Source organism: Nerophis ophidion, linkage group LG05 (assembly GCF_033978795.1).
Source record: "Nerophis ophidion isolate RoL-2023_Sa linkage group LG05, RoL_Noph_v1.0, whole genome shotgun sequence".
NCBI classification, from domain to species: Eukaryota; Metazoa; Chordata; class Actinopteri; order Syngnathiformes; family Syngnathidae; genus Nerophis; species Nerophis ophidion.
Genome location: NC_084615.1, coordinates 33769805 through 33797487, shown reverse-complemented (window position 1 = coordinate 33797487; position 27683 = coordinate 33769805). Strand labels below are relative to the sequence as shown.

At 40.5% G+C, this 27683-nt stretch overlaps 1 protein-coding gene across 5 annotated transcripts in view; it reads left to right on the top strand.

Annotated features, from left to right (window-relative positions):
* The window catches only part of fig4a (FIG4 phosphoinositide 5-phosphatase a), a 102270-nt gene that overhangs the window by 670 nt on the left and 73917 nt on the right, over nt 1-27683 (top strand). For 3 of the 5 annotated variants that reach the window (XM_061900616.1, XM_061900614.1, XM_061900615.1), the window contains exons 3-10: nt 2300-2398; nt 3880-4003; nt 9281-9437; nt 9526-9576; nt 9676-9839; nt 9960-10088; nt 24902-25002; nt 26778-26940. In XM_061900616.1, coding sequence (XP_061756600.1) covers nt 2300-2398; nt 3880-4003; nt 9281-9437; nt 9526-9576; nt 9676-9839; nt 9960-10088; nt 24902-25002; nt 26778-26940 — 988 coding nt within the window. The other 2 variants (XM_061900618.1, XM_061900619.1) reach the window with 2 other exon arrangements.

The following is a 27683-nucleotide window of genomic DNA, read 5'->3' as shown; positions in this document are numbered from 1 at the left end:
CATTAGAGTATGTTGTGCACCATAAGTCATTATTCTGCACAAGTAAGATTTACATTTCAGAGATTGGATTACCATTACTAATAATACTAATACGCCATCTTTATGAGCGCTCTTGAGTTAATCAAGAGGTTGCCTACAGACAAGCATCAATTTGTTTTCCATTAATTAGAAATCCCAGCAATTCTATGCCAAGTAAATGCAATTTGGAATTCGCTGAAAGGTTCTTTCAGCGAAGAATCAAAGGATTAACTTAACTTAATGTTTGTCAACAGTGGCTAACTTCTTTGTACACGTGTGCAGTCGTGGTCAAAAAGTCTGTCATGAGTTTCCAATAATTTCTACAACTCTTATTTTTTTGTGATAGAGTGATTGGAGCACATACTTGTTTGTCACAATTTTTTTAAAATTCAATTTGGTTCTTTTATACATTTGAATGCGTGGGTTCCCTCCGGGTACTCCGGCTTCCTCCCACCTCAAAAGATATGCACCTGTGGATAGGTTGATTGGCAACACTAAATTGGCCCTAGTGTGTGAATGTGAGTGTGAATGTTGTCTGTCTATCTGTGTTGGCCGTGCGATAAGGTGGCGACTTGTCCAGGGTGTACCCCGCCTTCCGCCCGATTGTAGCTGAGATAGGCGCCAGCTCCCCCCGCGACTCTAAAAAGGGAATAAGCGGTAGAAAATGGATGGATGGATGAATTTATTATGGATCTACAAAAAAGGTGACCAAATCTTCTGGGTCAAAAGTATACATACAGCAATGTTAATATTTGGTTACATGTCCTTTGGCAAGTTTCGCTGCAAAAAGGCGCTTTTGGTAGCCAACCACAAGCTTCTGCAAACTTGTGGTTGAAATTTTGATCACTCCTCTTGACAAAATTGGTGCAGTTCAGCTAAATTTGTTGGTTTTCTGACATGGACTTGTTTGTTCAGCATTGTCCACATGGTCTCAATGGGCTTTAAGTCAGGAATTTGGGAAGGCCATTCTAAAACCTTAATTGTAGCCCGATTTAGCCATTCCTTTACCATTTTTTACTTGTTTTTCATTGTCCCATTTACTCTCTGTAAAGCACCAGTTCCATTGGAAGCAAAACAGGCCCAGAGCATAACACTACCACCACCATGCTAGACGGTAGGTTGGTGTTCCTGGGATTAAAGGCCTCACCTTTTCTCCTCCTTACATACTGCAGGGTATTGTGGCCAAACAGCTACATTTTTGTGTCATTTGACCACAGAACTTTCCTCCAGAAGGTCTTATCTTTGTCCATGTGATTAGCAGCACACTTTAGATGAGCCTTAAGGTGTCGCTTTTGGAGCAAGGGCTTCCTTCTTGCATGGTAGCCTCTCAGTCCATGGAGATGCAAAACACGCATGACTATGGACATTGACACCTTTGTTCCAGCAGCTTCCAATTCATTGCACACCTGCTTTTTGATGGTTCTCGGTTGACTCTTGATCATCCTGACTAATTTTCTCTCAGCAGTAGGTGATAGCTTGCATTTTCTTCCTGATCGTGGCAGTGATAAAACTGTGCCATGCATTTTATACGTACAAACAATTTTTAGCACAGTTGCTCTGCTATGAAATAGGTCCAAGTGACTTTCCTGACTTGTTCAAGTCAATGATTCTTTTTTTCAGATCAGTGCTGAGGTCCTTTGAATTTCCCATTGTCTCATTTGTAACCCAAGTATAATGACTGCATCACAGGAGCCCTATTTATCAATAGGTGTCGTCAATCATAATCACTCACAAGAGGCCATGCTATGAAGCTAATATGATTTGATTGTAACTTTTCTACATCACCAAAATTGATAATATATGTTGCTGTATGTATACTTTTGACCCAGCTGATTTGGTCACATTTTTAGTAGACCCATAATAAATTCATAAAAGAACCAACCTTCATGAATGTTTATTGTGACAAACAAGTATGTGCTCCAATCACTGAATCACAAAAACATGAGAGTTGTAGAAATTATTGGACACTCAAGACAGTCATGACATTATATCCTTCACAAGTGTATATCAACTTTTGACCACGACTGTATGTTCATTTCAAATGTCAAAATGGTATGTAAAACTTTGCCTGTACAGTTCAGGTGAATGATGGGGACGGTTTGACAACGGAACAGATTTGTTTGAGTTACCTCATTTATTAGGGGCAAAATTATTTCATGCAAAGTCTCTAAGATTCTCTTCTATTTATGTAGAAAAATACGAAAGCTATGTCAAACAAATGCAAAGTCACACAAGTCAAAGTTGAAGTTTTGCAGTCATTTCCCTATTTTTTTCTTGACAGAGGTATTTTTTAGTGGGGAGCAATCAGGCTCAGACCAAAAACAGAGTTCTCAAAATTGACCGCACAGAGCCCAAGGACCTGGTCATAATTGATGATAAGGTGAGCACTGTTTTCTCACTGGCCTTCGTACAGTACTAATGTAACTCCATGCTTATGTAATACAGTACAGTACGCCCGGGGGGATAATTGTGCAATGGCTCCCGCCTCTCCCATGTGCATTGTGGATGACCGGGTAGCTGATGACTTCTGAGTCCACCTCCTTCTCCTTCCCTTATTACCAGGATATGAGCTGGAAATTATATATTGTCATATTGCAGAGGTTGTTGTTATTGTGATGATGTGTTTAATTTTTTGTTATTAGACATTTTCAAGTAAATATCCATCACTCCATGCTTCCATTCCTGCCAATATTATGTGACTTATTCATTGTTTTCCCCCATTAGATTGGCATTATAGAAACATGCCAATTTAGAACCGTACTGTGGATGCTCGAGAATGTTATTTTCTTGTTAGTAAACCAAACTGGATGGAAATAGCTTCCTTGCTATAATCCCGCATATTTACTAGGGATGTAAAAAATAAAGATTTTCGAATGAATCGCAATTTTTATTCGTTAAGATTCTTAAGCAATTAAAAATGATTGGGTAGAATTTTATTAAAAACTGTTTAATATAGAATGTAATCAGAACTGTTATTTATTTTATGGAGTAATGTAGTTAATCATAGAACTGGCACCCAATGTTGGTAAAAAAATATTGATTTTGTATCGAGAATCGATTCTGAATCAAATCGAATTGTTTGGTGCCCAAAGATTCACAGCCCTAATATTTACACAACATCTTTTTAAATAAATAAACACAAACAGATGGGAAGTGGCTCATTGCGGAAAAAAAACACTCCGGCTTCCTCTCACCTCCAAAAACCTGCACCTGGGTTGATTGGCAACACTAAATTGGCCGTAGTGTGTGAATGTGTGTGAGTGTGAATGTTGTTGTCTGTCCCACAACAGAGCGAGCGGTAGAAAATAGATGGATGGAAGTATTCCATCCATCCATTTATCTTCTTCCGCTTAACCGAGGTCGGGTCGCGGGGGTAGCAGCCTAAGCAGGGAAGCTCAGACTCCCCTCTCCCCAGCCACTTCGTCCAGCTCCACCCGGGGGATCCCGAGGCGTTCCCAGGCCATCCGGGAGACATAGTCTTCCCAACGTGTCCTGGGTCTTCCCCGTGGCCTCCTACCGGAAATATTGGATGTAAATATTTTTCATATATTTAATTGTGGACATAACATTTTTTAAAACGGACATATTTTTGTTAATTTTAGGGAAAAATCATGTCGATACACTAAGTACTTTGGAAACATGGCAAATTTTAGAGATTTTGTAAAAAGAAACCAAAAAACAAACAAACATGTATAGGTGTACAGCGAGAGCATTTTCAAAGCAAAGTAAGACTCACGATTGAATTTTTTTTTTGCTGAAAAGTAGTCCAGTGAAAATGCAATACATGTGTCACACTTTTTTAATGATTTTTCTACAAAATCCTATATATTGTGTCCTTCAAATCTACTATTTTGTCTTTAGCATGTGTACAACCAGCAAGATGTGCGTGAGTTGCTGGGCCGTCTGGACTTGGGAAACCGCACAAAGATCGCCCAAAAGGGTCCCTCGGGACTGTCTAAGGCCGTGTCAGCCTTTGGCATCGTCGGTACGTGCCCTCCCTTCACTCGCTTGTCACACTCTTGCACAACAACAACAAAGGAAAAATCATTTGGCCACACAGATGGCAACGTGTATTTCATGCTACAAAGCATCGTTAGGTGCCCAGCTGCAGGTGTTGACCTGCTTTTTGCATATTACACACTGGAGATGGGACAATACAATAAAAGACCCAGGTGGCAAATCAATGCAGTTTGCTACATAATGCAACTCCTTTTGCTCCTCTTAGATTTAACATATAAAATTAAATGGATACAATACCACTGTCTTTAATAGCATGCCAATTTAAAAAAAAAAGCCATTTTAAAAGAGGATACTTGATATGTCTTGGAACTATTTAGAATTTTTTCAAACAAATTTTAGCACCAAAGGACGATTGAAGATTATGTGCGAAAAAATCAATTTCATTAAAAGTCCCCAGTGTTTAGGACTGTAATCTATGTGTGTAGTGAAATTGAATCGCTAAGGTGATGTCTGTAAAAGAAAGGCAGAGAACTTCCTTAAATAAGACCAACTCTACATCTGACTAGTTCCTCTGCAACTCAAGCTCGCTTCATTAGAAATGGCCTGATCTATTTGTGGTGGATCTCCATAAAAAATGGAAACATGGAAAAACTGGTCCTTGTGATGTTTGTGTGTAGCAGATATGATTTCAGTTTTAAAAATCAGGTGAAGTGTTTGGTCTTCATCTGAGGGAACATATGTCTCAACCTTACACATTTAATTGAAGTGTTTCTATAGGTAATTAGCAGGGCAGAGTGGTCTGCTTCATGTCTCTGTTTCATTATCAAGTGGTGACCTACATTTGGTAATACAGCCCAGGAACATGTCTTTGAATACACAAGCCAATCCTGATTACATGCTATCAATGACAGAATGTTTGGACCTTTCAGAAAAGCTCGGTCCTTGGATGTTCATTGGAAAATCTTCAGGGCAGTGTTGTTAATCACGGAATGCAAGCAGATTTGCAATGATTAGAATTTTTGGTATATCCACAATTTACTTTAGTTCACATTGATTGGGAATACCAAGAATGGGATTTTCATTCTGCAACAATGCTGCACAATCTCCAGTCAGTGCTGTTTTATTCATAGCCAATTTAGAAGGGACTTAAACTAGAATGGAACCTAGTAGGAAGCCGACCTCCAGCAAGGTTGAGCTGTTAACAAAAAAAATATATAATGGAGAAGCAAAACAAAATGTTTTTTTTTTTCCTTTGCAGTAGTAATAAACCCTGACATAATACAACCACAACAAACTAAAGCTGAATACATTTCCTTATAGTTTGTTTATGTAACTGTCGAGTATCAGGTGTTTATGGGGAGTACGTTTGTTTCCTCATTTGGCAATTTAGAACGATAATATTTATAATCAAACATTTCTGTAATACAATTTAATAATTTTCTAATTTGTAAATTTTGCTACAACAGTGGTAATCTTAACTTATTAGTTTGTAACTCAAAATACCTGTATCTTAAATTTAAATAAATTAAATCTGTGCTTGGTCCCCAAAAACGCGACCATTTTCGTATGCAACATGCCATGGAAAGAAAAATAAAACAACTTAGATCAGAAATAGTGTTTCAACAAATAAAAACAACTGTAGTAATTTTATGAAAAAAATGTTGTATTGTTCAGCATTTACTTTGTATAGTGGACTTTTGTAGGTGTCTCATACAGGCTGCTTCTCTGCCGTGTTACAATAGGAACAGTTATCGTTGGTCATGTTGCAAAGTCAGGACGAGACAGAACGATGTGAAACACGTCAAACACAGCCTCGGCAGCTTCTCAATATTTTCAAGGATACATGTGCGTTTTTGGTTCCATGCCGGGGAGGCTGGCCACAGCTTGTGTGATGGGGACTGACGGTGCTACCATTGGGCTGACTCGCCAGGTCGGCTGACCCATTGTTTCTTAACCACAGGGCGGGGCCCATTGTTGGGCCGCAAGCGCCCCCTATAAGGATGCTAAAAATATCTGTTTCTCAACTGTTGTCCGTGTGGGCTGCAGCGGTACTCTATTGTATTACACTTTTACACCACTTATGACAGTAATGTCAATCTCAAACAAACTGAAGAAGTCTTGAGCTAAAGCCATGTATGTTTCTTCAGCGCACAAATTATGACTAAAGTGGTAAAGCTGTATTTTCATTTGCACTTTCATTTTATTGACAGTTTAAGAAACTTATTCATTATTGATTTAGTTTATTTTACCATAATGGTATATACATTTAATTTGTGTCTGTTATTTACGGGTACCTTCTTGTTTAGTATATTTGGTTATTACTTATTTTTCAAATCAGTCCGACTTAAGCCCAAAATGTATGTATTAGACAAAAATCTTTGTGATTAACACATGGTTTCATATGATTTGACCAGGTTGCAAACTGTTACTAGGTTAGATATAAGTATTGGATATGATTAAATTCAAAAGTATGATTACTAAGTTAGTGTTAATATTTAAGTGGTCCCCTGGCCCCACTGTAGTGGAAAAGTTGGGTCCTAAGATCCAAAAGGTTAAAAAAAAACCTGGGCTAACTGGCAGGAGATATTTTTAATAGTTTTTTTCTCCGATTCAGTCGTCTGATTTTTCGGCTTCTCACTAACTTTCTCAGTTCCTGTGGTTGTAGGGCAATTACTACTGCGACTGCTAGTGGGGAGGGTCGTGACTCATTATGCTCACAACTTAAAGCACAACAAAAAATCAAGACACAGCCCGTATCTTGTACTATCTCGTACTTGTAAGTTGAGGTACCACTGTATATTATATATACAGCCCCATCACTTTTCATTTAAAACTTCCTCAAAATCCTTAGATTTACAGATGCCTTATTTATTTGCCGCATGGTTTCATTTTATTATTTAATTTAATGAAATAAAGAAAAAAAATAACCTCATTAAAAAAATTAGGAAAAAATAACAGCTTTACAGATGGTGTATATGTTTTGCCAAATTTGTTTTGTATTTTCTTTCCTTGAATTTCATTTTTAAATATATGTCAGTTAAATAAATGAAGAAAAAGAAATACACTTAGTTTTACAAAGTTACATGGTTTATTTTCTCTCTGTGGATGCTGAATAAGATTTGGGCACAGTGTCTGTTACAGGACATGCCACTATTTGAGGAAAATACAGTCTAGTAAGATAAGATAAATGATAGTGATCCCTCAACTTACAAGTACCCCAACTTAAGAGTATTTTGACACAAGCATTTTTTTGGCTTTTTATTATGCGAGCATACATTTGATTTACGAGCATTCCTGACGCTGGTAGTAATTGTACGCAAACCACAGCACGAGATCGACCCAATTCTGCCCTCTGACCACTAGAACTGTCAAAGTGATTAGTAAGAAGAAGAAGCAGACAACACCCACCGGATAAGAAAAACAAACCAGCAAACATATGACCAACTGTGTAGGCCAGGGGTCACAAACCCACTTCACCTGGGGGCCACTTGATGCAGAGTCTAGGTGAGGCTGGGCTGCAAGAAAAGATTTCTAAAAAAATGTTTGCATACTCCTCAGCTTGTCTAGTTGTGTAATGATGTTTCAAATTGTATCCCTTCTACACCGCAACTTTCTCTGTGCAAAAAGACACGTCAAGGTGCCCCTGTGCTCGAAGAAATTTTGCATCTCCCACTTTTCCTGGAATTGTCTTTGCTCATCACAAACCTTTCTCTTCACTGCAGGCTTTGAAAAATACATGTTTGGGGTTGTGGAATATATTTGTAGACAGCCGACGCACGGAGACTAATGATATTTCAGCAATGTGTGTCGTTCCGATTTTCCTCCCTACAGCGACAGGGTGGTTGGCGGATAATATCCGGGAAAGTACCGGGATAGTGAGCACAAAAAAGTGACGGCTCCCTGAGTGTTATCTGGTGTCATATAGAAATATATGTAGTGTTCATCGTGTAAGACAATGCAAATTAAACAATAATAAAAATAAAAATAACTGTTTGAAGTGGTCCAGGTTGTCGGGGACTGTTATAACTGACGGTCAGGTGTTGTGGTGTGACTGCAGCCAGGCAAGTAAGAAAACCCTCGTCTCCATGGCAACGTTTATGTCGCTTTCACTCATTTGCTGCTTTTCCACTAATGCAGGGGTAGGCATCCCAGAACGTTGAAAGAGCAATTTTGGACCCAAATAACACAACGCTGTCAAGCGCCATTCACATATAACTCGCGAGCTGCACTAACATTAAACTTTCATATTAAGGTGGGGGCCGCAAAATGACGTCTCGAAACCCCTGGTGTAGGCGCGCTCTGGCGAGGCAGCCAAATCGCAGCACTATAACATTGATATTTAGAAGGTTACATTTCATTTACAATTACAATCTTAAAATACACAATAAATACAAGTTCATTGCATTTGAAAGGCTGTACATGAATTATTGTTATGTATTATCCTTACCAATTAATTTGGTCTCAAAATAATGTTGATAATAATATTGTTTATTGGTCAATATATCTTGCAGCAAAATTTGTTACCGGTCCAGGCCAACTTGTGACTCTACTAACTGGATGAGTGAGCAACTTGCTCACTGGGTAGACATACTGTACATTTCGGTTGCTGTCAACTCTGACCTCCCAGGTTTGTCACTCAAACATGTCTGTTTGACATAAACACTGAATACAGCTCTTATTGTTACTGAACGGAGAAACAGCCCGAAGGATACTCCATTTAGTCAGTACAATATTATTACATTATTTCATAAAACTACTGTAGTTGTTTGTAGTAGACGGCTAGACGCTATTTATTTATTTTTTTCTTAAAATTCATTATTTTTTTTAAAAGGTAACGTAAAATTGTGGTGATTACGGGGCACACGCAGAGATTAAACTGACTTAAATTTTAATGGGCGGGGCTAATTTCAGATACGAGTGTTTTGAGTCATGAGCTCGGTCCTTGAACCAAGTATGCTTGTGAGTTCAGATACTACTTTATTTTGTAGCATACTTTATTTTTGACCCTTTAACTAGATGGGCTTCAGACACATTCTGACATTTGTATCTCTCCCTTACTTGCCGTCCGTGCCCTTGTGCTATTGTTTAGCCCTGGACTGCTTGTGACTAAAGTATCTGAGTCACAACACCTTTTATTGTGCACCTTTCATTATTTTTCCCCATGTTTTCTGAGTATGACCAGTTAAGAGCTTTAGACCAAACCAAAAAAGCCAAGTCAAGGTAATAGGTTTGATTCCTATAAAAATGCCGTGGAGGTGTAGTAGTACTTATTCAAATCTTTGAGTTTATTTTCCTCTGACAGGCTTTGTACGTTTCCTCGAGGGCTACTACATGATTTTGATCACGAAACGCAGGAAAATGGCCGACATCGGGGGCCATTCCATATACAAAATTGAGGACACCAGTATGATCTACATTCCTAATGACTCTGTTCGAGTCACGCATCCTGACGAAGCCAGGTAGAATCTTTTCCTCAGTCTTGTCGTATGTCACACATGAAACAGATCATGTGATTTACCTGAGGCCTCTTTTAAAATGTTTTCCCAGATATGTGCGAATTTTTCAAAACGTGGACCTGTCGAGTAACTTTTACTTCAGGTAAGATTCTTACTGCTGTCCTTCTGTCTTTTAGATTAATAAACTGTGAAAAATCTTGAATTAATAGTTTAAAACAACATTGTTTTTGCACCCCCGCAGCTACAGCTACGACCTGAGCCACTCGCTGCAACACAACCTTACTCTGTTGCAGAGGCCCTACGAGTTATGGTCGTCGGCAGCCTCGTCCGCCGAAGATGAAGCGAATCAGCGGGGCAAACTGGATAGCTTTGACATATTTGAAGACGAAGGGCTGCCGACGCAAGGTAGGTAGAAGTGGAAGCTCCTCTCTGTGTAGGTAGATAAAGCACATTGGAGCTTCAGAGGTTCTTTCAGCAGCTGTGTAAGAAAAAAAAAGTAAGGTCTATCTGTGTCTTCTGCCACAGTGATTTACGGCCTCCGCAACGAGCCATACTACAAGTATGTGTGGAATGGGAAGTTGCTGGAGTGCGTCAAGGACATCGTGCATCACGACTGGCTTATGTATATAATCCACGGCTTTTGTGGACAGTCTAGTATCCTTTGAACACATCACCTTTGTTTAATACTGCTTACATGTAGTGCTTACTGAGCAGCTGCGATATAAAAAACCTGTTTTTTAATATTTAGTTCACAGGATTATGCAAAAACACTGCAGAGAGATAGAGCCTGGCCAATGAAGAGTCTACTGTACGTCAGATACAATCGATTCTCATCATTCGCAGAGGTTAAATTGCAAGACCCATGCCTTGAATGATGAATAACAAATTCCTCCATAAGAAAGCCATACAAATGCATATATATTATACTTTAAACTCTATAATATGTTTCTTAACATTGTCAAACACATTTTTAATTCAATTGTGCACATTAAGAAACAATTATAGGCATGCAGTATACGGAAGGGATATTAAACTTAATTGTTTTGGGGGCCACATTTCCGGAATGCTAAGGACCAGAGGTCAGGACTTCTCCCATCCCTATTAGTCTTATTTGGTATATTCTGGAGATCCAGGGGGTTCTCTACAGTAGTCATATGATTTTGGTGTATTTTTCGACAGCATTAGTGGAGTGCGCTGCTGTTTTTAAGGACCTTCTTCATAATAGCTAGTCAAAGATCATCTCTATGACAGCACTCTTGTGTTTTTTCAAAAATGTGAGTCTTGTCTCCCACAAATAGTTTGAACTGAACTCACAGGCCACCAGTTGAATAGCTGAAATGATGATAGGACCTAAAATGAAACCTTGAGGAACTCTGCTAGTGTAACTAAAGAAGTTGAACTGATAACTACTGACTGCATCTGAAGTAAACAAACATGACCTTAGTTACATAAATCACATGATCCATCCATCCATTTTCCACCGCTTATTCCCTTTTGGGGTAAAACAAATTGTAACTGACAAAAAGTAGAAGACTTCCAGAGATATTTTGAGGAATGCTTCAGTTAAATCACAAATTTGGCCACTGTGTTCTATGTTTGCCAGCAAGGTTAAAATGTAAATAAAATGATCAATGAAATGTCGATACAAATGGTTCAAGTACCTCTATACAACAAGAGCACTGTAGTGTTTTTAGGAATTTGCGGCAAATATCTTTGTGGGGCGGTTATGGTGTAATTCCAAGGCCAAAATTGGCCCCCGGGCTGCCAGTACAATTGCACTGGTTCAGGAAAACTGCTTTTTTTTAATGGAACATGAGTCGCCTTAAGAGGCAGGAGCTTTGTTCTGCTCCATTACAGAACCCACTGTGCCAGCCTTTGTAAGCGTAGCGACACACCACTGTGTGGCAATTGATATCCGCCATCAAAGTCGTGTTGTCCATATTTTACCAGGAACCATGAGATATAGCAAAATATGCCGTAGAGCCGGAAAAAAAGCCACAAGCTCCAATACATTTATGTGAAGCTTAGCCATTTCTAGACTCCAAGCACCATTCACAGTTCTGGCCATCAACGTCGCTCCCCAGGCTGACAGGGATGCGTTCGTTGGTAACCCTGAACAACGCCATCCCAACACCCTAGTCGCAGGGGTGGGCAACCTTTACCACTCAAAGAGCCATTTTGACCCGTTTCACAAAGTAAAGAAAACAATGGGAGCCACATAACTCTTTTAAAATTTATAATGAAATAATACTGCATAAAAAGTTATTTTTTGCTTTGTGCTATGTATAAACCAGGGGTCTCAGACACGCAAGTTTTATATGAATGCCGCTTGACAGCGTCACACCTTCCAACCGTCCCAATTTTCCCGGGATACTCCCAAATTTCAGAGTAATTATTCTCTCGAATGTAAGCTGGTGTTCACCCAATGAACAATAATAAGGGCGTACAATGATGTCACTACCGCCCTCTACCGCTTGTACAAATAGCTTGCCAGCCCAAAGTATTGCTTGACGAGGCTATTGCAGACACACGCAAGAGACTGCAAGGCATCCTTATTCAACAGCAATACAGGTTACACTAAGGGTGGCCCTTTAAACAACTTTAACACTTTTAGTAATATGCGCCACACTGTGAACCCATACCAAATAAGAATGACAAACACATTTCAGGAGAACATCCGCACTATAACACAACATAAACACGACAAAACAAATACCTAGAATCCCTTGTATCCTGACTCTTCCGGGCTCCATTATACAGCCATCTACCACAAACCCCCCACAACTCCGTGTGTCGGTAGAAGGTGGGCGGGGTTGGGGGCAAAGGGGGTTGGGTTGGTGGTAGCTAGGTGTATAATGGAGCCCGGAAGAGTCAGGATACAAGGGATTCTGGGTAGTTGTTCTGTCGTGTTTATGTTGTGTTATAGTGGGGATGTTCTCCTGAAATGTGTTTGGCATTCTTGTTTGGTGTGGGTTCACAGTGTGGCGCATATTAGTAAAAGTGCTAAAGTTGTTTGTATCACAACCCTCAGTGTGACCTGTATGGCTGTTGAACAATTATGCCTTGCAGTTGCGTATGCCTTCGGATAGAGGTCGCATCCCAATTGTGACCAGACGGCCGGCACGCAGATAGCATGGTGAAAATCCTCGCGCGATGACATGTAGAAAGGGTCTTAAAGGCATTGTGATCACGGTACGCCGTCAAAGTCTGGGTGAAAATCGAAAAATGTTTACCCGGGAGATTTCCGATAGACATTAAAATTGGAAATCTACCGGATTTCTCCTGGCGGTCGGCAAGTATGCGGCTGAGCCACATCAGAGTGGTCAAAGAGCCGCATGCGGCTCAGGAGCCACGGGTTGCCGACCCCTGCGGATGTCTGGTGCAATGTGAGTGGTGTCCCTCCACGGTCACAGGGCTGTCACCGCCACCACCGTGATCCTCCCCCTGCGTGCAAGATGACGACGCGGACACACACAGTGCTGCAACTAAGTGCTAAAAATCCCTCATCATCAAAAGGCCCGGATGCACTGCAGATTTCACTGATGCCATCAGGCCAAGTAGGCGCAGGCATTGTCGAAACAACACCATCTTTTCCAGACAAACTGGGAGAGACATTAATCGAGACACATTAATCGAGACACGTTCATCTATCGTCTGACAGCATAACGCAAAAAGACAGAGAGTTTATGTTGAGACCCAGATTCTTCATACACTGTGCTGGTTCCACTTGGCTCTTTGTCCAGTTTATTGTGAAACTGAAATCCCCGAGGTGATTTATCACCGACGTGGAATCAATGACGGCCTGACTTTGTGCGCGAGCATATCCACACACTTGATGAACAGCCTCAGTGCTAACGACAGCTCGAATGGAATAGAAGCAGAAGAAGGAGATTTGTACTGTCACATATACGATGTATTTACAGCAAAATGTAGTCTTTGCATTGATTTTTTTGACACCTGCAAACTATGACTTGGTGGGCAAAAACATCCTGTGCTTAAAGTAAATCAAAATGCGGAAGTATGCATTTGACAGGTCGATTTTTGTGACTCAATCACCTATCTGAATGAAACTGCATAGAAGTTTGTGTGTCAACATTCTGAAATTGTACCTTTAGTAGATGTTTGTTTAACCTCCCGAAGATCCAAAATGGGCCAAAGGGCTGCTTCTCCTTTCTTTGGAACTAGGAAGTAACTGGAGTAGAAGCTCTAATGTATCACCTCTTGCGGAACGGCTCTGATCGCCTATTTGCTCAAAAAAGATGTAACTTCGGCTTGTAAAACATGTGCCCACTCTGTTGAAAGCATGTACATTTAAACCTCTCTGGCATCACCACTTACAACAGAAGGAAACTGTGTGCCACAAGTCAGAGCCATGTATGAAGAGAGTAAACGAAAGGTGCCTTCTTTGCTACCAAGGAGGTGTGTGGCTGTGTCCGGAAGCATGCAATTGCGGTTGTTGATGTTAAATTTTCCTGACAAAATTAACCAAAATAAAAATTCCAAAATATAGTTGTAAACATACTCCAGCTCCTAAACTTACAGTAGAATGTGCTTTTATTTTGTCAAAGTATAATTTTGCAGCTATATTTGATGCACTCTGCTGCTACATTCATGCAGTGTTTATTGACCAGCGTAGCATGCACCTGACAGTGCAATAAAAGAAAAAAAAATACACAAAACAACGAAAAAATAACTTATTACCCTCATTTTGACAAAATCTACATTAGCTTTGGGTTGGAATCACAGTGCTATGCCTGTGCTTTTCGACTCAGATAAACTTTATTGATCCGTTATCATTTATTATTGCACCCAAAATCTTTCAATATCTACTTTGTGTATTTGTGTTTATGTTTGACTTTTTCTTCTCCTGTTACTAAATAGCATTATCTTTGTTTTACTATTTCAATCATTGAGGAGAGCGCCTGAAACCGGGTTGGCCATACTCTCTAAATACACAACTCTGCCACAGGTGGAGCATGAGCTTCGCCTTGCGGCCAAGCGGGACAATAGGTTTATTTGTTTTGGTTTCAAATCGCCCTCAGGTCTTGGCATAGATGGGGTTGCACAACCTATTATTTTTAACAAGGGTGATAGTGATGGGTGACACTGAATCAACTGTAGCCCTGAAACAAAATATAATTCACAAAGCTCCATTGCTCCAATATAAGGTGAAAGCAGCAGATGGACAACATCCTGGAATACGGGACAGGCCCATGGCTTACGAGTGGCACTGGCCTCCTTCCTTTTTCAGCCAAGTATGGAGCAAAAAGGCCTTTACAGGGATACAGTTTGCGTCCATGACCTCCATCTTTAGTGAATCACTCATGCCTGAGAAGTTCAGCCAAGCCCTTTTGCCTGAAACCACGAGTCCCATAACATGGCCACGGCCTTGCACTGTGCCACGAGAAGAATGCAAGATGAGATCATTCACCACACAGATCTTGTCCCACAGGTCAGAGTTTGGAGATCCTGAGTCCAATAAGCTTCCCCAACTTCTCCAGGATTTTGTGCTGCTTGATACACAGACCGCAGCGTTTGTGCATTTAGAGCACGGACTGAGCTTTGTATTATTAAGACCTCTGGAAAATGTAGCCCCTGAGGCGGTCCATTTTGCTTGGCAGAGGGATATTAGAGGAGATGGCGACATGGACCAACAGTTAGAGTGAAGCTCCAACTCACCAATCTTTTGAATCTCCAATTAAGAGCAGCCCTTAGTGGGAAGCTTGCTGTTGTAATCCAATAACGGCTCATCTCCTCATTCATGCTGGTACGGCGGATGGACTACGGGGAGCCCTTCTGCATCCTGGGTGTCAGGCCACTGGATGCTTAGCTTGGAAGCAGCCCACTTACAAACATCATACTGATGGCTGTCTCCTGGGGGGCCTGGGTAGTCAGCAGGAAAGGTGGGGTATTACTTCTCCACCTCAGCAGGAAAGGTGGGGTCATACTTCTCCACCTCCTCCATCTCATCCATATTGAGGAGCTCAAAATTGGTGTCGCCATCTGCATCCTCAGCTCCCGGGTTCACCTCGAGGAGTTCATGAAAGAGTGGACGTGTGCGGCTGTGTCCGAAAGATCATCGTCCCTCATGTCCGCCCAGTTCTTAGTAGCATGCGGAGGATGGGCGACAGCTGTGGTATTAGGTGAGGGTCCGGGCAAACATGGGTCCTGACCATCTTACACAGCCACTCTGAGGCTTCTTTCCTGTAGCTTTTCTGTCAGTGATGCACAGTTATGGCATGACTGGGGGTCTGTCAGGGATGTCTTAACATGTTTAGTGCCCATGCAGGCTTTGCACATTGGGTAAGGGTCCTTCCCTGAGACGTGGGCCCGCATGACGCAGGACACAAATACAAACCCCGTTTCCATATGAGTTGGGAAATTGTGTTAGATGTAAGTAAAAACAGAATACAATGATTTGCAAATCCTTTTCCCAATTAATGCACTACAAAGACAAAATATTTGATGTTCAAACTAATAAACTTTTTTTTTTTTGCAAATAACAATCAACTTAAAATTTCATGGCTGCAACACATGCCAAAGTATTTGGGAAAGGGCATGTTAACCATTGTGTTACATCACCTTTTCTTTTAACAACACTCAATAAACGTTTGGGAACTGAGGAAACAACTTTTTGAAGCTTTGAAAGTGGAATTCTTTCCCATTGTGGTTTTATGTAGAGCTTTAGTCGTTCAACAGTCCGGGGTCTCTGCTGTTGTATTTTACGCTGCATAATGCACCACACATTTTCAATGGGAGACAGGTCTGGACTGCAGGCAGGCCAGGAAAGTGCCCGCACACTTTTACTACGAAACCACGCTGTTGTAACACGTGTCTTGGCATTGTCTTGCTGAAATAAGCAGGGGCGTTCATGGTAACGTTGCTTGGATGACAACATATGTTGCCACCTTTCCCAACTTCTTTGTCACGCGTTGCTGGCATCAAATTCTAAAGTTAATGATTATTTACAAAAAAAACATGTTTAGCAGTTTGAACATCAAATATGTTGTCTTTGTAGCATATTCAACTGAATATGGGTTGAAAATGATTAGCAAATCACTGTATTCTGTTTATATTTACATCTAATACAATTTCCCAACTCATATGGAAACGGGGTTTGTAGGATGCAGCCTCTTAGCTTTAGTTTAGTGAGGTACCGAACCCCACCAGTTTCATATGCGCATTCACCGAACCCTTCTTTAGTGAAAAATAAAATGTTAATTTTTTTTCAAATTCAAGACAAAGTTACATATGTTTATACTGGTGCACAATAGGAACTGTGCATGAACATCACCTTGTTCAAAGAACAAAACCAACCAAGTGCATGAACTCACAGCACATTAAACATATGCAAATTGGTGTGACCTCTGCTGTTGCCTTATGAGAGACCTGTTCTGATATGCGTGGCTTCACCTTGGCAAGTGCCACTCTCATTGTCATGTCAAAGTCTGTTCCTTTTCTTTGTATTTTTATGTTCAGTATCCTTGAAAAGGATTGCTCGCAAAGATATTTTGTAACAAATAGTATGCAAAAAATTCCAGGGCTAACTGGTGGTTTCCCATTTGTAGACCCCAAAAAGGTTGAGAGCGTTGTTGTTCTGAAGAGTTGCTATTGAACCTGGCTGTGCTGAATTTTAATGATTTCGTCGAGGTATTCGTCATTGGCATTTGCCGTCTCAACAGCAAACGGCTGTCTCACCCATGCTGGATATGACTCTTTTGTAGGGAAATATCCGTCGAGGGACTTTGCAACGTCATCTAAGTGTGTGGCAATTGTTTGCTTCAGATCCATGGGTACAGAAATGTCTCTGATTCCAGACACATCATTGATCTTAAAACAATATTTGTTGTTATTGTCATAGTAAGTGGGCCAAAACACTTATATTAGAAAACAATCTCATGGAAATGACTGCTGCCATTTGATTATAACAATAAAGCATTTAACTTGTTATTTAGTCAGGTTTGGGACTGCTCCACTGAATGCTCAAGGAGTTTTTGCCTTTGCACACGCATATGGAAAATTAGAGGGAACATTGTTTGGGGGTATCCATAATACTCCGGTAGGGAGTATTATTTACACGATGAGTCGGCGGCGAAGGCTCCGCCGAACCCCTCACCGAACCTCTAGGGTTCGATCGAACCTTTAAGTACCACTGCTTTAGTGCAATGTCATTTGGTGGAAACCGAAGCCGCTGACATCATGCAGGAAGATTGGCTCAGTCGCTATTGTAGAGGGTTAGCCCGAGTTAGTTTAGCACAAGAGAGTCTGTTTGACGCAACGGGTTGACAGCGTTCCACAAATTTGTCCGGTGAGCAAGGAATTGCTAGCTGTAACGACAAGGCCGCATTAACACAAAATATTTCGGGTGTAACGTTACACTTGGCTGATGAATTAATACAGAGTAGTTAAAAGGAAACAGGTCGTCACGACACGGCCGTTGCGCCGAGAGCAGTGAACAACACAATACAATAACACAATAATCCGCTGTCCGTAGCTAATGTAGATGACCGCATTCGCGATTTTACGGTTCAATCCCACTTTACGTTTTGCATAGTAGAGTTTTAACTTGCACTTACAGATGTAGCGACCGACTGTAGTTACTGACAGTGGTTTTATGAAGTGTTCCTGAGCCCATGTGGTGATGTCCTTTACTCATTGATGTCAGTTTTTGATGCAATACCATTTGAGGGATCAAAGGTCGCTTACGTGCAGTGATTTCTCCAGATTCTCTGAACTTTTTGATGATTTTACAAACCGTAGATGGTAAAATCCCTAAATTCACCATATATTTCATCCCATATTCAGTTGAATATGCTACAAAGACAACATATTTGATGTTCAAACTGATAAACATGTTTTTTTTGCAAATAATTATTAACTTTAGAATTTGATGCCAGCAACACGTGACAAAGAACTTGGGAAAGGTGGCAATAAATACTGATAAAGTTAAGGAATGCTCATCAAACACTTATATGGAACATCCCACAGGTGTGCAGGCTAATTGGGAACAGGTGGGTGCCATGATTGGGTATAAAAACAGCTTACATGAAATGCTAAGTAATTCACAAACAAGGATGGGGTGAAAGTTACCACTTTGTAAGCAAATTGTTGAACAGTTTTAGAACAACATTTCTCAACGAGCTATTGCAAGGAATTTGGGGATTTTACCATCTACGGTCCGTAAAATCATCAAAAAGTTCAGAGAATCTGGAGAAATCACTGCACGTAAGCGATGATATTACGGACTTTTGATCCCTCAGGCGGTACTGCATCAATAACCGACATCAGTGTGTAAAGGATATTACCACATGGGCTCAGGAACACTTCATAAAACCACTGTCAGTAACTACAGTTGATCGCTACATCGGTAAGTGGAAGTTAAAGCTCTACTATGCAAAGCCAAACCCATTTATCAACAATATCCCGAAACGCCGCCGGCTTGGCTGGGCCCGAGCTCACCTAAGATGGACTGATGCAAAGTGGAAAGGCGTTCTATGGTCTGACGAGTCCACATTTCAAATTATATTTGGAAACAGAGGTCGTGGTGTCCTCCAGAACAAAGAGGAAAATAACCATTCGGATTGTTATAGGCGCAAAGTTCAAAAGCCAGCATCTGTGATGGTATGGGGGTGTATTAGTACTTAAGGCATGGGTAACTTACACATCTGTGAAGGCACCATTAAAGCTGAAAGGTCCATACATGTTTTGGAACAACATATGTTGTCATCCAAGCAACGTTATCATGAACGCCCCTGCTTATTTCAGCAAGACAAGTGTTACAGCAGGGTGACTTCTTAAAAAAGAGTGCGGGTACTTTCCTGGCCCGCCTGCAGTCCAGACCTGTCTCCCATCGAAAATTTGTGGCGCATTATGAAGCGTAAAATACAACAGCTGAGACCCCGGACTGTTGAATGACTGAAGCTCTACATAAAACAAGAATGGGAAAAAATTCCACTTTCAATGCTTCAACAACTACTTTCCCAACTACTTTGGCACGTGTTGCAGCCATGAAATTCTAAGTTAATTATTATTTGCAAGAAAAAATAAAGTTTATGAGTTTGAACATCAAAAATGTTGTCTTTGTAGCATATTCAACTGAATATGGATTGAAAAGGATTTGCAAATAATTGTATTCCATTTATATTTACATCCAACACAATTTCCCAAATCATATGGAAATGGGGTTTGTATAATTTAATCACTTGTTTATTTTTCAACAAGTTTTTAGTTATTTTTATATCTTTTTTTCCAAATATTTCAAGAAAACCCACTACAAATGGGCAATATTTTGCACTGCTATACAATTTAATAAATCAGAAACTGTTGACATAGTGCTGTACTTTATTTCTTTATCTCTATTTTTCAACAAAAAATGCTTTGCACTGATTAGGGGGTACTTGAATTAAAAAAATGTTCACAGGGGGTACATCACTGAAAAATGGTTAAGAACTACGGCCATAGTGAATCATTGAACAAAGTTAGAAAAAGGGCTTCTATCATCTTCTCGGAGCTCTGCGCTCTTTCCACTTTGTCATTGTTTTTATGAGACAGCTTTTTTTTTTTCCTCCCACACCCACAGACACGCGCACACACAATCCACATCACCGGCAGTGCAAGCTAGATCACCAATAGGCACACTGCTCTCTTGTGCACTGGAGCAATACAGTGTCCGTAGTTTACTCATTGAACCAACCAAATAAATATCTATTTCCGGGACGGCGTGGCTTAGTTGGGAGAGTGGCCGTGCCAGCAACCTGAGGGTTCTTGGTTCAATCCCACTTTCTACCAACCTCGTCACATCCATTGTGTCCTTGAGCAAGACATTTCACCCTTGCTCCTGATGGGTCGTGGTTAGGGCCTTGCATGGCAGCTCCCGCCATCAGTGTGTGAATGTGGAAATAGTGAGGGGAACTTGGCTGTAGTTCACTTGTTATTCATTAGCCTCAAGTGAGCAAAAATGGACAAAGGAAAGTTATCTACCTTATGGAAATATCAGGTTTTAAGCCATGGCAAGTTGTTCTCCCGACAAGAAAGGACAATTTTTTGCTGTGAGAAGAGGCGACATCCCTGCAGCAAACGCCTGCTGCACACGTAGTTCAGGTGGTTGGTGTGTACTTTCCGTGTTCAGATTGCGATTAAGGTGCAGTGATAACATACCATTTACATTGTTACTGTGACTGATTAAGTATATAAAATGACATAAAAGCTCAACAGAAATGAAAGATAGTCGGCAGGAGCCTACTTGGTGGCCTGGTGGTTAGAGTGTCCACCCTGAGATCGGTAGGTTGTGAGTTCAAACCTCGGCCGAGTCATACCAAAGACTATAAAAATGGGACCCATTACCTCCCTGCTTGGCATTTAACATCAAGGGTTGGAATTGGGGGTTAAATCACCAATAATGACTCCCAGGCGTGACCACCGCTGCTGCCCACTGCTCCTCTCACCTCCCAGGGGGTGAACAAGGGGGTGGGTCAAATGCAAAGGACACATTTCACCTCACCTAGTGTGTGTGTGACAATCATTGGTACTTTAACTTAACTCAGGATGTCGAACGGAGCCTTTCCAATTTCAAAACATGTCAAGACACTTTCTCAAACCAATCACAGACATTACGGCTTCAAAATCAATCAATCAATGTTTACTTATATAGCCCTAAATCACTAGTGTCTCAAAGGGCTGCACAAACCACCACGACATCCTCGGTAGGCCCACATAAGGGCAAGGAAAACTCACACCCAGTGGGACATCGGTGACAATAATGACCCAGTGGGACGTCGGTGACAATGATGACTATAAGAACCTTAGAGAGGAGGAAAGCAATGGATGTCGAGCGGGTCTAACATGATACTGTGAAAGTTCAATCCATAATGGATCCAACACAGTCGCGAGAGTCCAGTCCAAAGCGGATCCAACACAGCAGCGAGAGTCCCGTTCACAGCGGAGCCAGCAGGAAACCATCCCAAGCGGAGGCGGATCAGCAGCGCAGAGATGTCCCCAGCCGATACACAGGCAAGCAGTACATGGCCACCGGATCGGACCGGACCCCCTCCACAAGGGAGAGTGGGACATAGAAGAAAAAGAAAAGAAACGGCAGATCAACTGGTCTAAAAAGGGAGTCTATTTAAAGGCTAGAGTATACAAATGAGTTTTAAGGTGAGACTTAAATGCTTCTACTGAGGTGGCATCTCGAACTGTTACCGGGAGGGCATTCCAGAGTACTGGAGCCCGAACGGAAAACGCTCTATAGCCCGCAGACTTTTTTTGGGCTTTGGGAATCACTAACAAGCCAGAGTCCTTTGAACGCAGATTTCTTGCCGGGACATATGGTACAATACAATCGGCAAGATAGGATGGAGCTAGACCGTGTAGTATTTTATACGTAAGTGGTAAAACCTTAAAGTCACATCTTAAGTGCACAGGAAGCCAGTGCAGGTGAGCCAGTACAGGCGTAATGTGATCAAACTATCTTGTTCTTGTCAAAAGTCTAGCAGCCGCATTTTGTACCAACTGTAATCTTTTAATGCTAGACATGGGGAGACCCGAAAATAATACGTTACAGTAGTCGAGGCGAGACGTAACAAACGCATGGATAATGATCTCAGCGTCTTTAGTGGACAGAATGGAGCGAATTTTAGCGATATTACGGAGATGAAAGAAGGCCGTTTTAGTAACTCTTTTAATGTGTGCCTCAAAGGAGAGAGTTGGGTCGAAGATAATACCCAGATTCTTTACCGTGTCGCCTTGTTTAATTGTTTGGTTGTCAAATGTTAGAGTTGTATTATTAAATAGAGTTCGGTGTCTAGCAGGACCGATAATCAGCATTTCCGTTTTTTTGGCGTTGAGTTGCAAAAAGTTAGCGGACATCCATTGTTTAATTTCATTTAGACACGCCTCCAGCTGACTACAATCCGGCGTGTTGGTCAGCTGTAGGGGCATGTAGAGTTGGGTGTCATCAGCATAACAGTGAAAGCTAATACCGTATTTGCGTATGATGTCACCTAGCGGCAGCATGTAGATGCTGAAGAGTGCAGGGCCAAGGACCGAACCCTGGGGAACTCCACACGTTACCTTAACGTAGTCCGAGGTCACATTGTTATGGGAGACACACTGCATCCTATCAGTAAGATAAGAGTTAAACCAAGACAGGGCTAAGTCTGACATACCAATTCGTGTTTTGATACGTTCTAATAAAATATTATGATCGACGGTATCTAAAGCAGCGCTAAGATCGAGGAGCAGCAACATAGATGACGCATCAGAATCCATCGTTAGCAATAGATCATTAGTCATTTTTGCGAGGGCTGTCTCCGTGGAGTGATTTGCCCTGAAACCGGATTGAAAGGTTTCACATAGATTGTTAGACGCTAAGTGTTCATTTAACTGCTCCGCAACAATTTTTTCAAGGATTTTTGAAATAAAGGGAAGGTGAGACACCGGTCGGTAGTTTACCATGAGGTCAGGATCGAGGTTAGGTCTTTTAAGAAGAGGATGAATAACCGCTTTTTTGAATGCTAGGGGAACAGTGCCCGAGGAGACTGATAAGTTTATAATATTTAGCACTGATGGACCTAATAGTACAAAGAGCTCCTTGATCAGTTTCCCAGGAAGTGGGTCAAGTAAACATGTTGTTTGTTTTATTCCATTTACACGTTGTAACAATTCCTCTAATGTTATTTCCTCAAAACGAGAGAAACTATTTTGGGGGGCAGTATCCGTCGTATATACCATCGTATCAGTGTTAGTAGAACTCCGTTGTAGCTGGGACGCATTGTCTTTAATCTCCTTTCTAATGACTTCAATTTTCTTACTAAAGAATTGCATAAAGTCATCAGCTGAGTGGGTTGAGCTACTGGAAGGGGTCCCTTGTTGGGTTAGCGATGCTACCGTACTAAACAAAAATTTAGGATCGTTTTTATTACGGTGGATGAGATTTGAGTAATATTTAGCTTTAGCTAAGGTAAGCATGCGTTTATAAGTTATTAAACCATCACTCCATGCTTGATGGTGCACCTCAAGTTTAGTCGTGCGCCATTTGCGTTCCAGCTTTCTACATAATAATTTCTGAGCTCTAGTTTCTTCTGTAAACCACGGGGTGCGCTTTTTTGGAGCCTTTTTTAACTTTAGCGGTGCTATGTTATCAATGGTTTCGCGCAGGGCGTCGTTAAAGTTGTTAGTGAGGTTATCAATAGAGCCCACATACTTTGGGAATGGTGCCATTACTGATGGCAGTAGGTCAGCATCCGGTTGAACTACATTTACAAAATGGATATGTCTTACATTACGCTTATGCTTTGTCACTCGGGGTGGGCACCGGATCCGGTACATGTACATGCCATTTTTAATTTTAAAAAGTAGCGTAAAGTTCCAACTTATAATTGTTGGTAGCCTCGATCGAGGCGGGGTTTTGAGGAGAACGGCTCCGGTATGTAAATAAGACCACCCACACAGTATTATAGTATAATGACACTACCCTTCCAAACAGAACTATTGTGGAACATTAGTAGTCTGCCATTCTTGCTAAATGCTTTTTATATTAATACCGTATGCGATTATTTCCCTACACAGACAAAACAGCTGTTTAACCGTGTTAACACATGCCATTTCAAACATGGTCCTGTATTGCTCCAAGCCTCAGTTTACTCCAAACCTTGTTGACACATGGTCTCCATCAGGCCTCGTCGATACCCCCCGCAATTCACCGTCTGACCGCTGGGAAAAACATTTTGCGTTTTGTTTGTCGAAAAGCAAGGTGGCAATTAAACACCAGCTGTCAGGTATGTAAACACGTCCGCTTGCACAAACTTCATCTCGCATCTGTTATCCGCAGGGAGAAAAGACTCTTTGACGCTTTTGACACTCTGCATTTTTAACTACTTGAGCCGCTGCGCTTCTCGTTGTGTACGGATCTGATGTCTGCATACAAAACATTTTGTTTGTTTTGATTCAAGTCTTTACCAAAGTAGCTTTTGATTCAATACTGTCTAAATACTAGTGATATTCCTCCTAAAACAGCTACTGTATAAGCACTGTGGATGTGGTTTATAAGACAATTACACATCACAACTTTTAAAGGGAGCACAGTGACAAAAATCTGCCAATTACTATGCTTCAAGATGAATAAGAAATGTAATTATTTTTAATGAGGCAGATTAAAATGTCTCACTTTCATCTCCTTCACTGACAAAGACTACCATTCGACAATTTGTGGAAACAGATTGTCTCTTGCCGTTATTTCCGAGAAGAACAAAAAGGCGCAGAGAAAGCATAGGGGAAAAAAATTATAGACAACAACGAGGAAGCATTTAAGAATGAAAAGTAAAAAGGAATGGAATGGAGGAAAATGTTATGGTCACTTCAATTGGTAATTGGTTTATATTTTGACTAAATGCAGGTGTGTTTACCAACAGCTGTCCGTGTCACGCTATTGGCCGCTTTACATTTTCCCTCCTTAATCCTGGCAACCACAGAGCTCCTCATCTATGGCCGCCCGGTCCACATCACCCTCTTTGCAAGGCGCTCCAGCAAATTTGCCGGGACCCGCTTCCTCAAAAGAGGAGCCAACTGCGAGGTACAGCAGTTGCTGGGGCAACGGAGGAAAATAAACAATTGCAGGCTTGGTAGGGGGTTAATTTGACCTGTTGGCTCTTCCTTTAGTATGCATCAGTGTCCTTGTGTGGGAGGAGGGAGCTGCTTCTGTAACAAACAGGCATGTTCTGGTGCTTTTGTTGAGCTCCCAACACACTATTTCAGTCATACGTTGTTGTTTAGGTTAACTTGGGCTTTTATTACCTTAGAACAGTGGTTCTCAAATGGGGGTACGCGTACCCTTGGGGGTACTCTTGGCGTACCCTTGAAGGTATGCCAAGGGATACGTGAGATTTTTTGAAAATATTCTAAAAATAGAAACAATTCAAAAATCCTTTATAAATATATTTATTGAATAATACTTAAACAAAATATGAATGTAAGTTCATAAACTGTGAAAAGAAATGCAATAATGAAATATTCCGCGTTGACAGATAGATTTTTTTTGTGGACATGTTCCATAAATATTGTTTATGTTTAAAATATTCTTATTTTGTGAAGAAATGTTTAGAATTGAGTTCATGAATCCAGATGGATTTCTATTACAATTCCCAAAGAGGGCACTTTAAGTTGATGATTACTTCTATGTGTGGAAATATTTATTTATAATTGAATCACTTGTTTATTTTTAAGTTTTTAGTTATTTTTATATCTTTTTTTCCCCAAATGTTTCAGGAAAGACCACTAAAAATGAGCAATATTTTACACTGTTACACAATTTAATAAATTAGAAACTGATGACATAGTGCAGTATTTTACTTCTTTATGACATTTTCAACCAAAAATGCTTTGCTCTGATTAGGGGGTACTTGAATTAAAAAAATGTTCACCGGGGGTACATCACTGAAAAAAGGTTGAGAACCACTGCCTTAGGACACTTCTCAGTATGATGCTTTTTTTCCCAAGGTCTGTTTCAATTCTTAACTATGTCTGCAGTAAGTGCAGCAGAACCTCTTAAGGGGCACACAAACAATAAAGGTCAAGCTAACCTTAAACGTGACAATGTGTGAGATGCATGCATGTCGCACGAGACTGTTTATTTTTTGGTATTTTTGCCATGCCATCATTGATAACTACATTGCTCCAGCAAATTCAGATTTAGAGATAACAAACATAGACTACTTCCATTACAATATATTGTTTTTGTTTGTGTTTGTATTTATTTGTGACACCTCATTTTTGGGGTGATTCTACCATAAAAGTCTACCACTTAGAGCAAAGGAGAAAACAATGATGATCATGACCAGGGAGCAGGAAATGACACCTATGTAACCTATAAAAAATACCGTAGCAACATTCACTACTTTCAGAGCAATGTATTTAAAAAATAAACAACAATTCTGATTAAGCCTTTTTTTAAATTGTTTTTGTTATTATTAAAAATATATATATATACAATTATTTTTACACTTGTTTGGCTGTTAAGAGTGTTAAAATGCTACTAAAACAGTTTGACCTGGGAACAGACAATTAATATGGAAATTATTTGTTCCTACATGTAATTGTTTGTAGAAAAGCAATCTTTTTTTTACTGCTGCTTCTCATGTCAAATCAGCTGATGGCATCCCAAAATTCCCATTTTTTTAGCCACTTCAGGGCTTCTCAATAATAGCAACAATGAGCCTATGAATATTATGTGACATAGTTGCAAACCACGGAAGAAAGTGGCCCAATAATAATACCTGGGGAAGAATTCACCTTTAAGCTATGTTTGTCAGGCGGTCACTGACTTGTCTTTTTGTGTTTCTTTGTGTGAAGGGGGATGTGGCTAATGAAGTGGAGACGGAGCAGATCGTCCATGATGCCTCAGTTATGTCATTCACAGCAGGAAGTTACTCCTCCTACGTCCAAGTGCGGGGTTCGGTCCCGCTTTACTGGTCCCAGGACATATCCACCATGATGCCCAAACCCCCAATACGATGTAAGATATACGTTTTATTTATTATTTTGCATTGCCTCTAAGCCCTACGTGTAATATTTACCCCTTACTGATCATTTCGTTGTGGCTTGTGCAGCCTTTTGAGAAATAATATTTATGTAGGCAGAGCACAGACCTTTTACATGGCACTGTAAATGATATAATATTTTCTATCATATCAAATATATAACATAAATCAATACAATCATTTACATTTGGTGGGGTGCAGTTCAGCAAGGTGTATTTTGATGTCACGTAAACGTGGCGACTAGAGACCTGTCAGCAAATGCTATCTTGCATTTGAGCAACTTTATGGATTTGTATTTTTTTTTTAATGTTGCATTTTTTTATCAATATTGAAAATTACTGAATCACTTGACTTTGAGGGTCTTTTGACAACAACATATTGTTCTGTGGTGTTGCTTCCATATTTGTCATTATTCCAAGGTAATTGTCACATCTGAGGGCTGGGCAATATGGCAAAAAAACAAAACAAACATTTTACATTGTTTTTAACCTGCCAATTTTATAGCATCAAATAAAATGAATATGCATCAGTTATTACTTCAACACTGGTGAAGTAATAATAATAATAAACTGTTATTTATTTGGTGGTCGCGTCCTCAACTTGCTGCAGTCATAGCAGGTGTTTTTTACACAGCTTTATGGCGACATTTAGTCATTATATTTGCAAAGGAAACATCACCTGACATGTAGAATATATTTGGAATTTGTTCGGCTCTGTA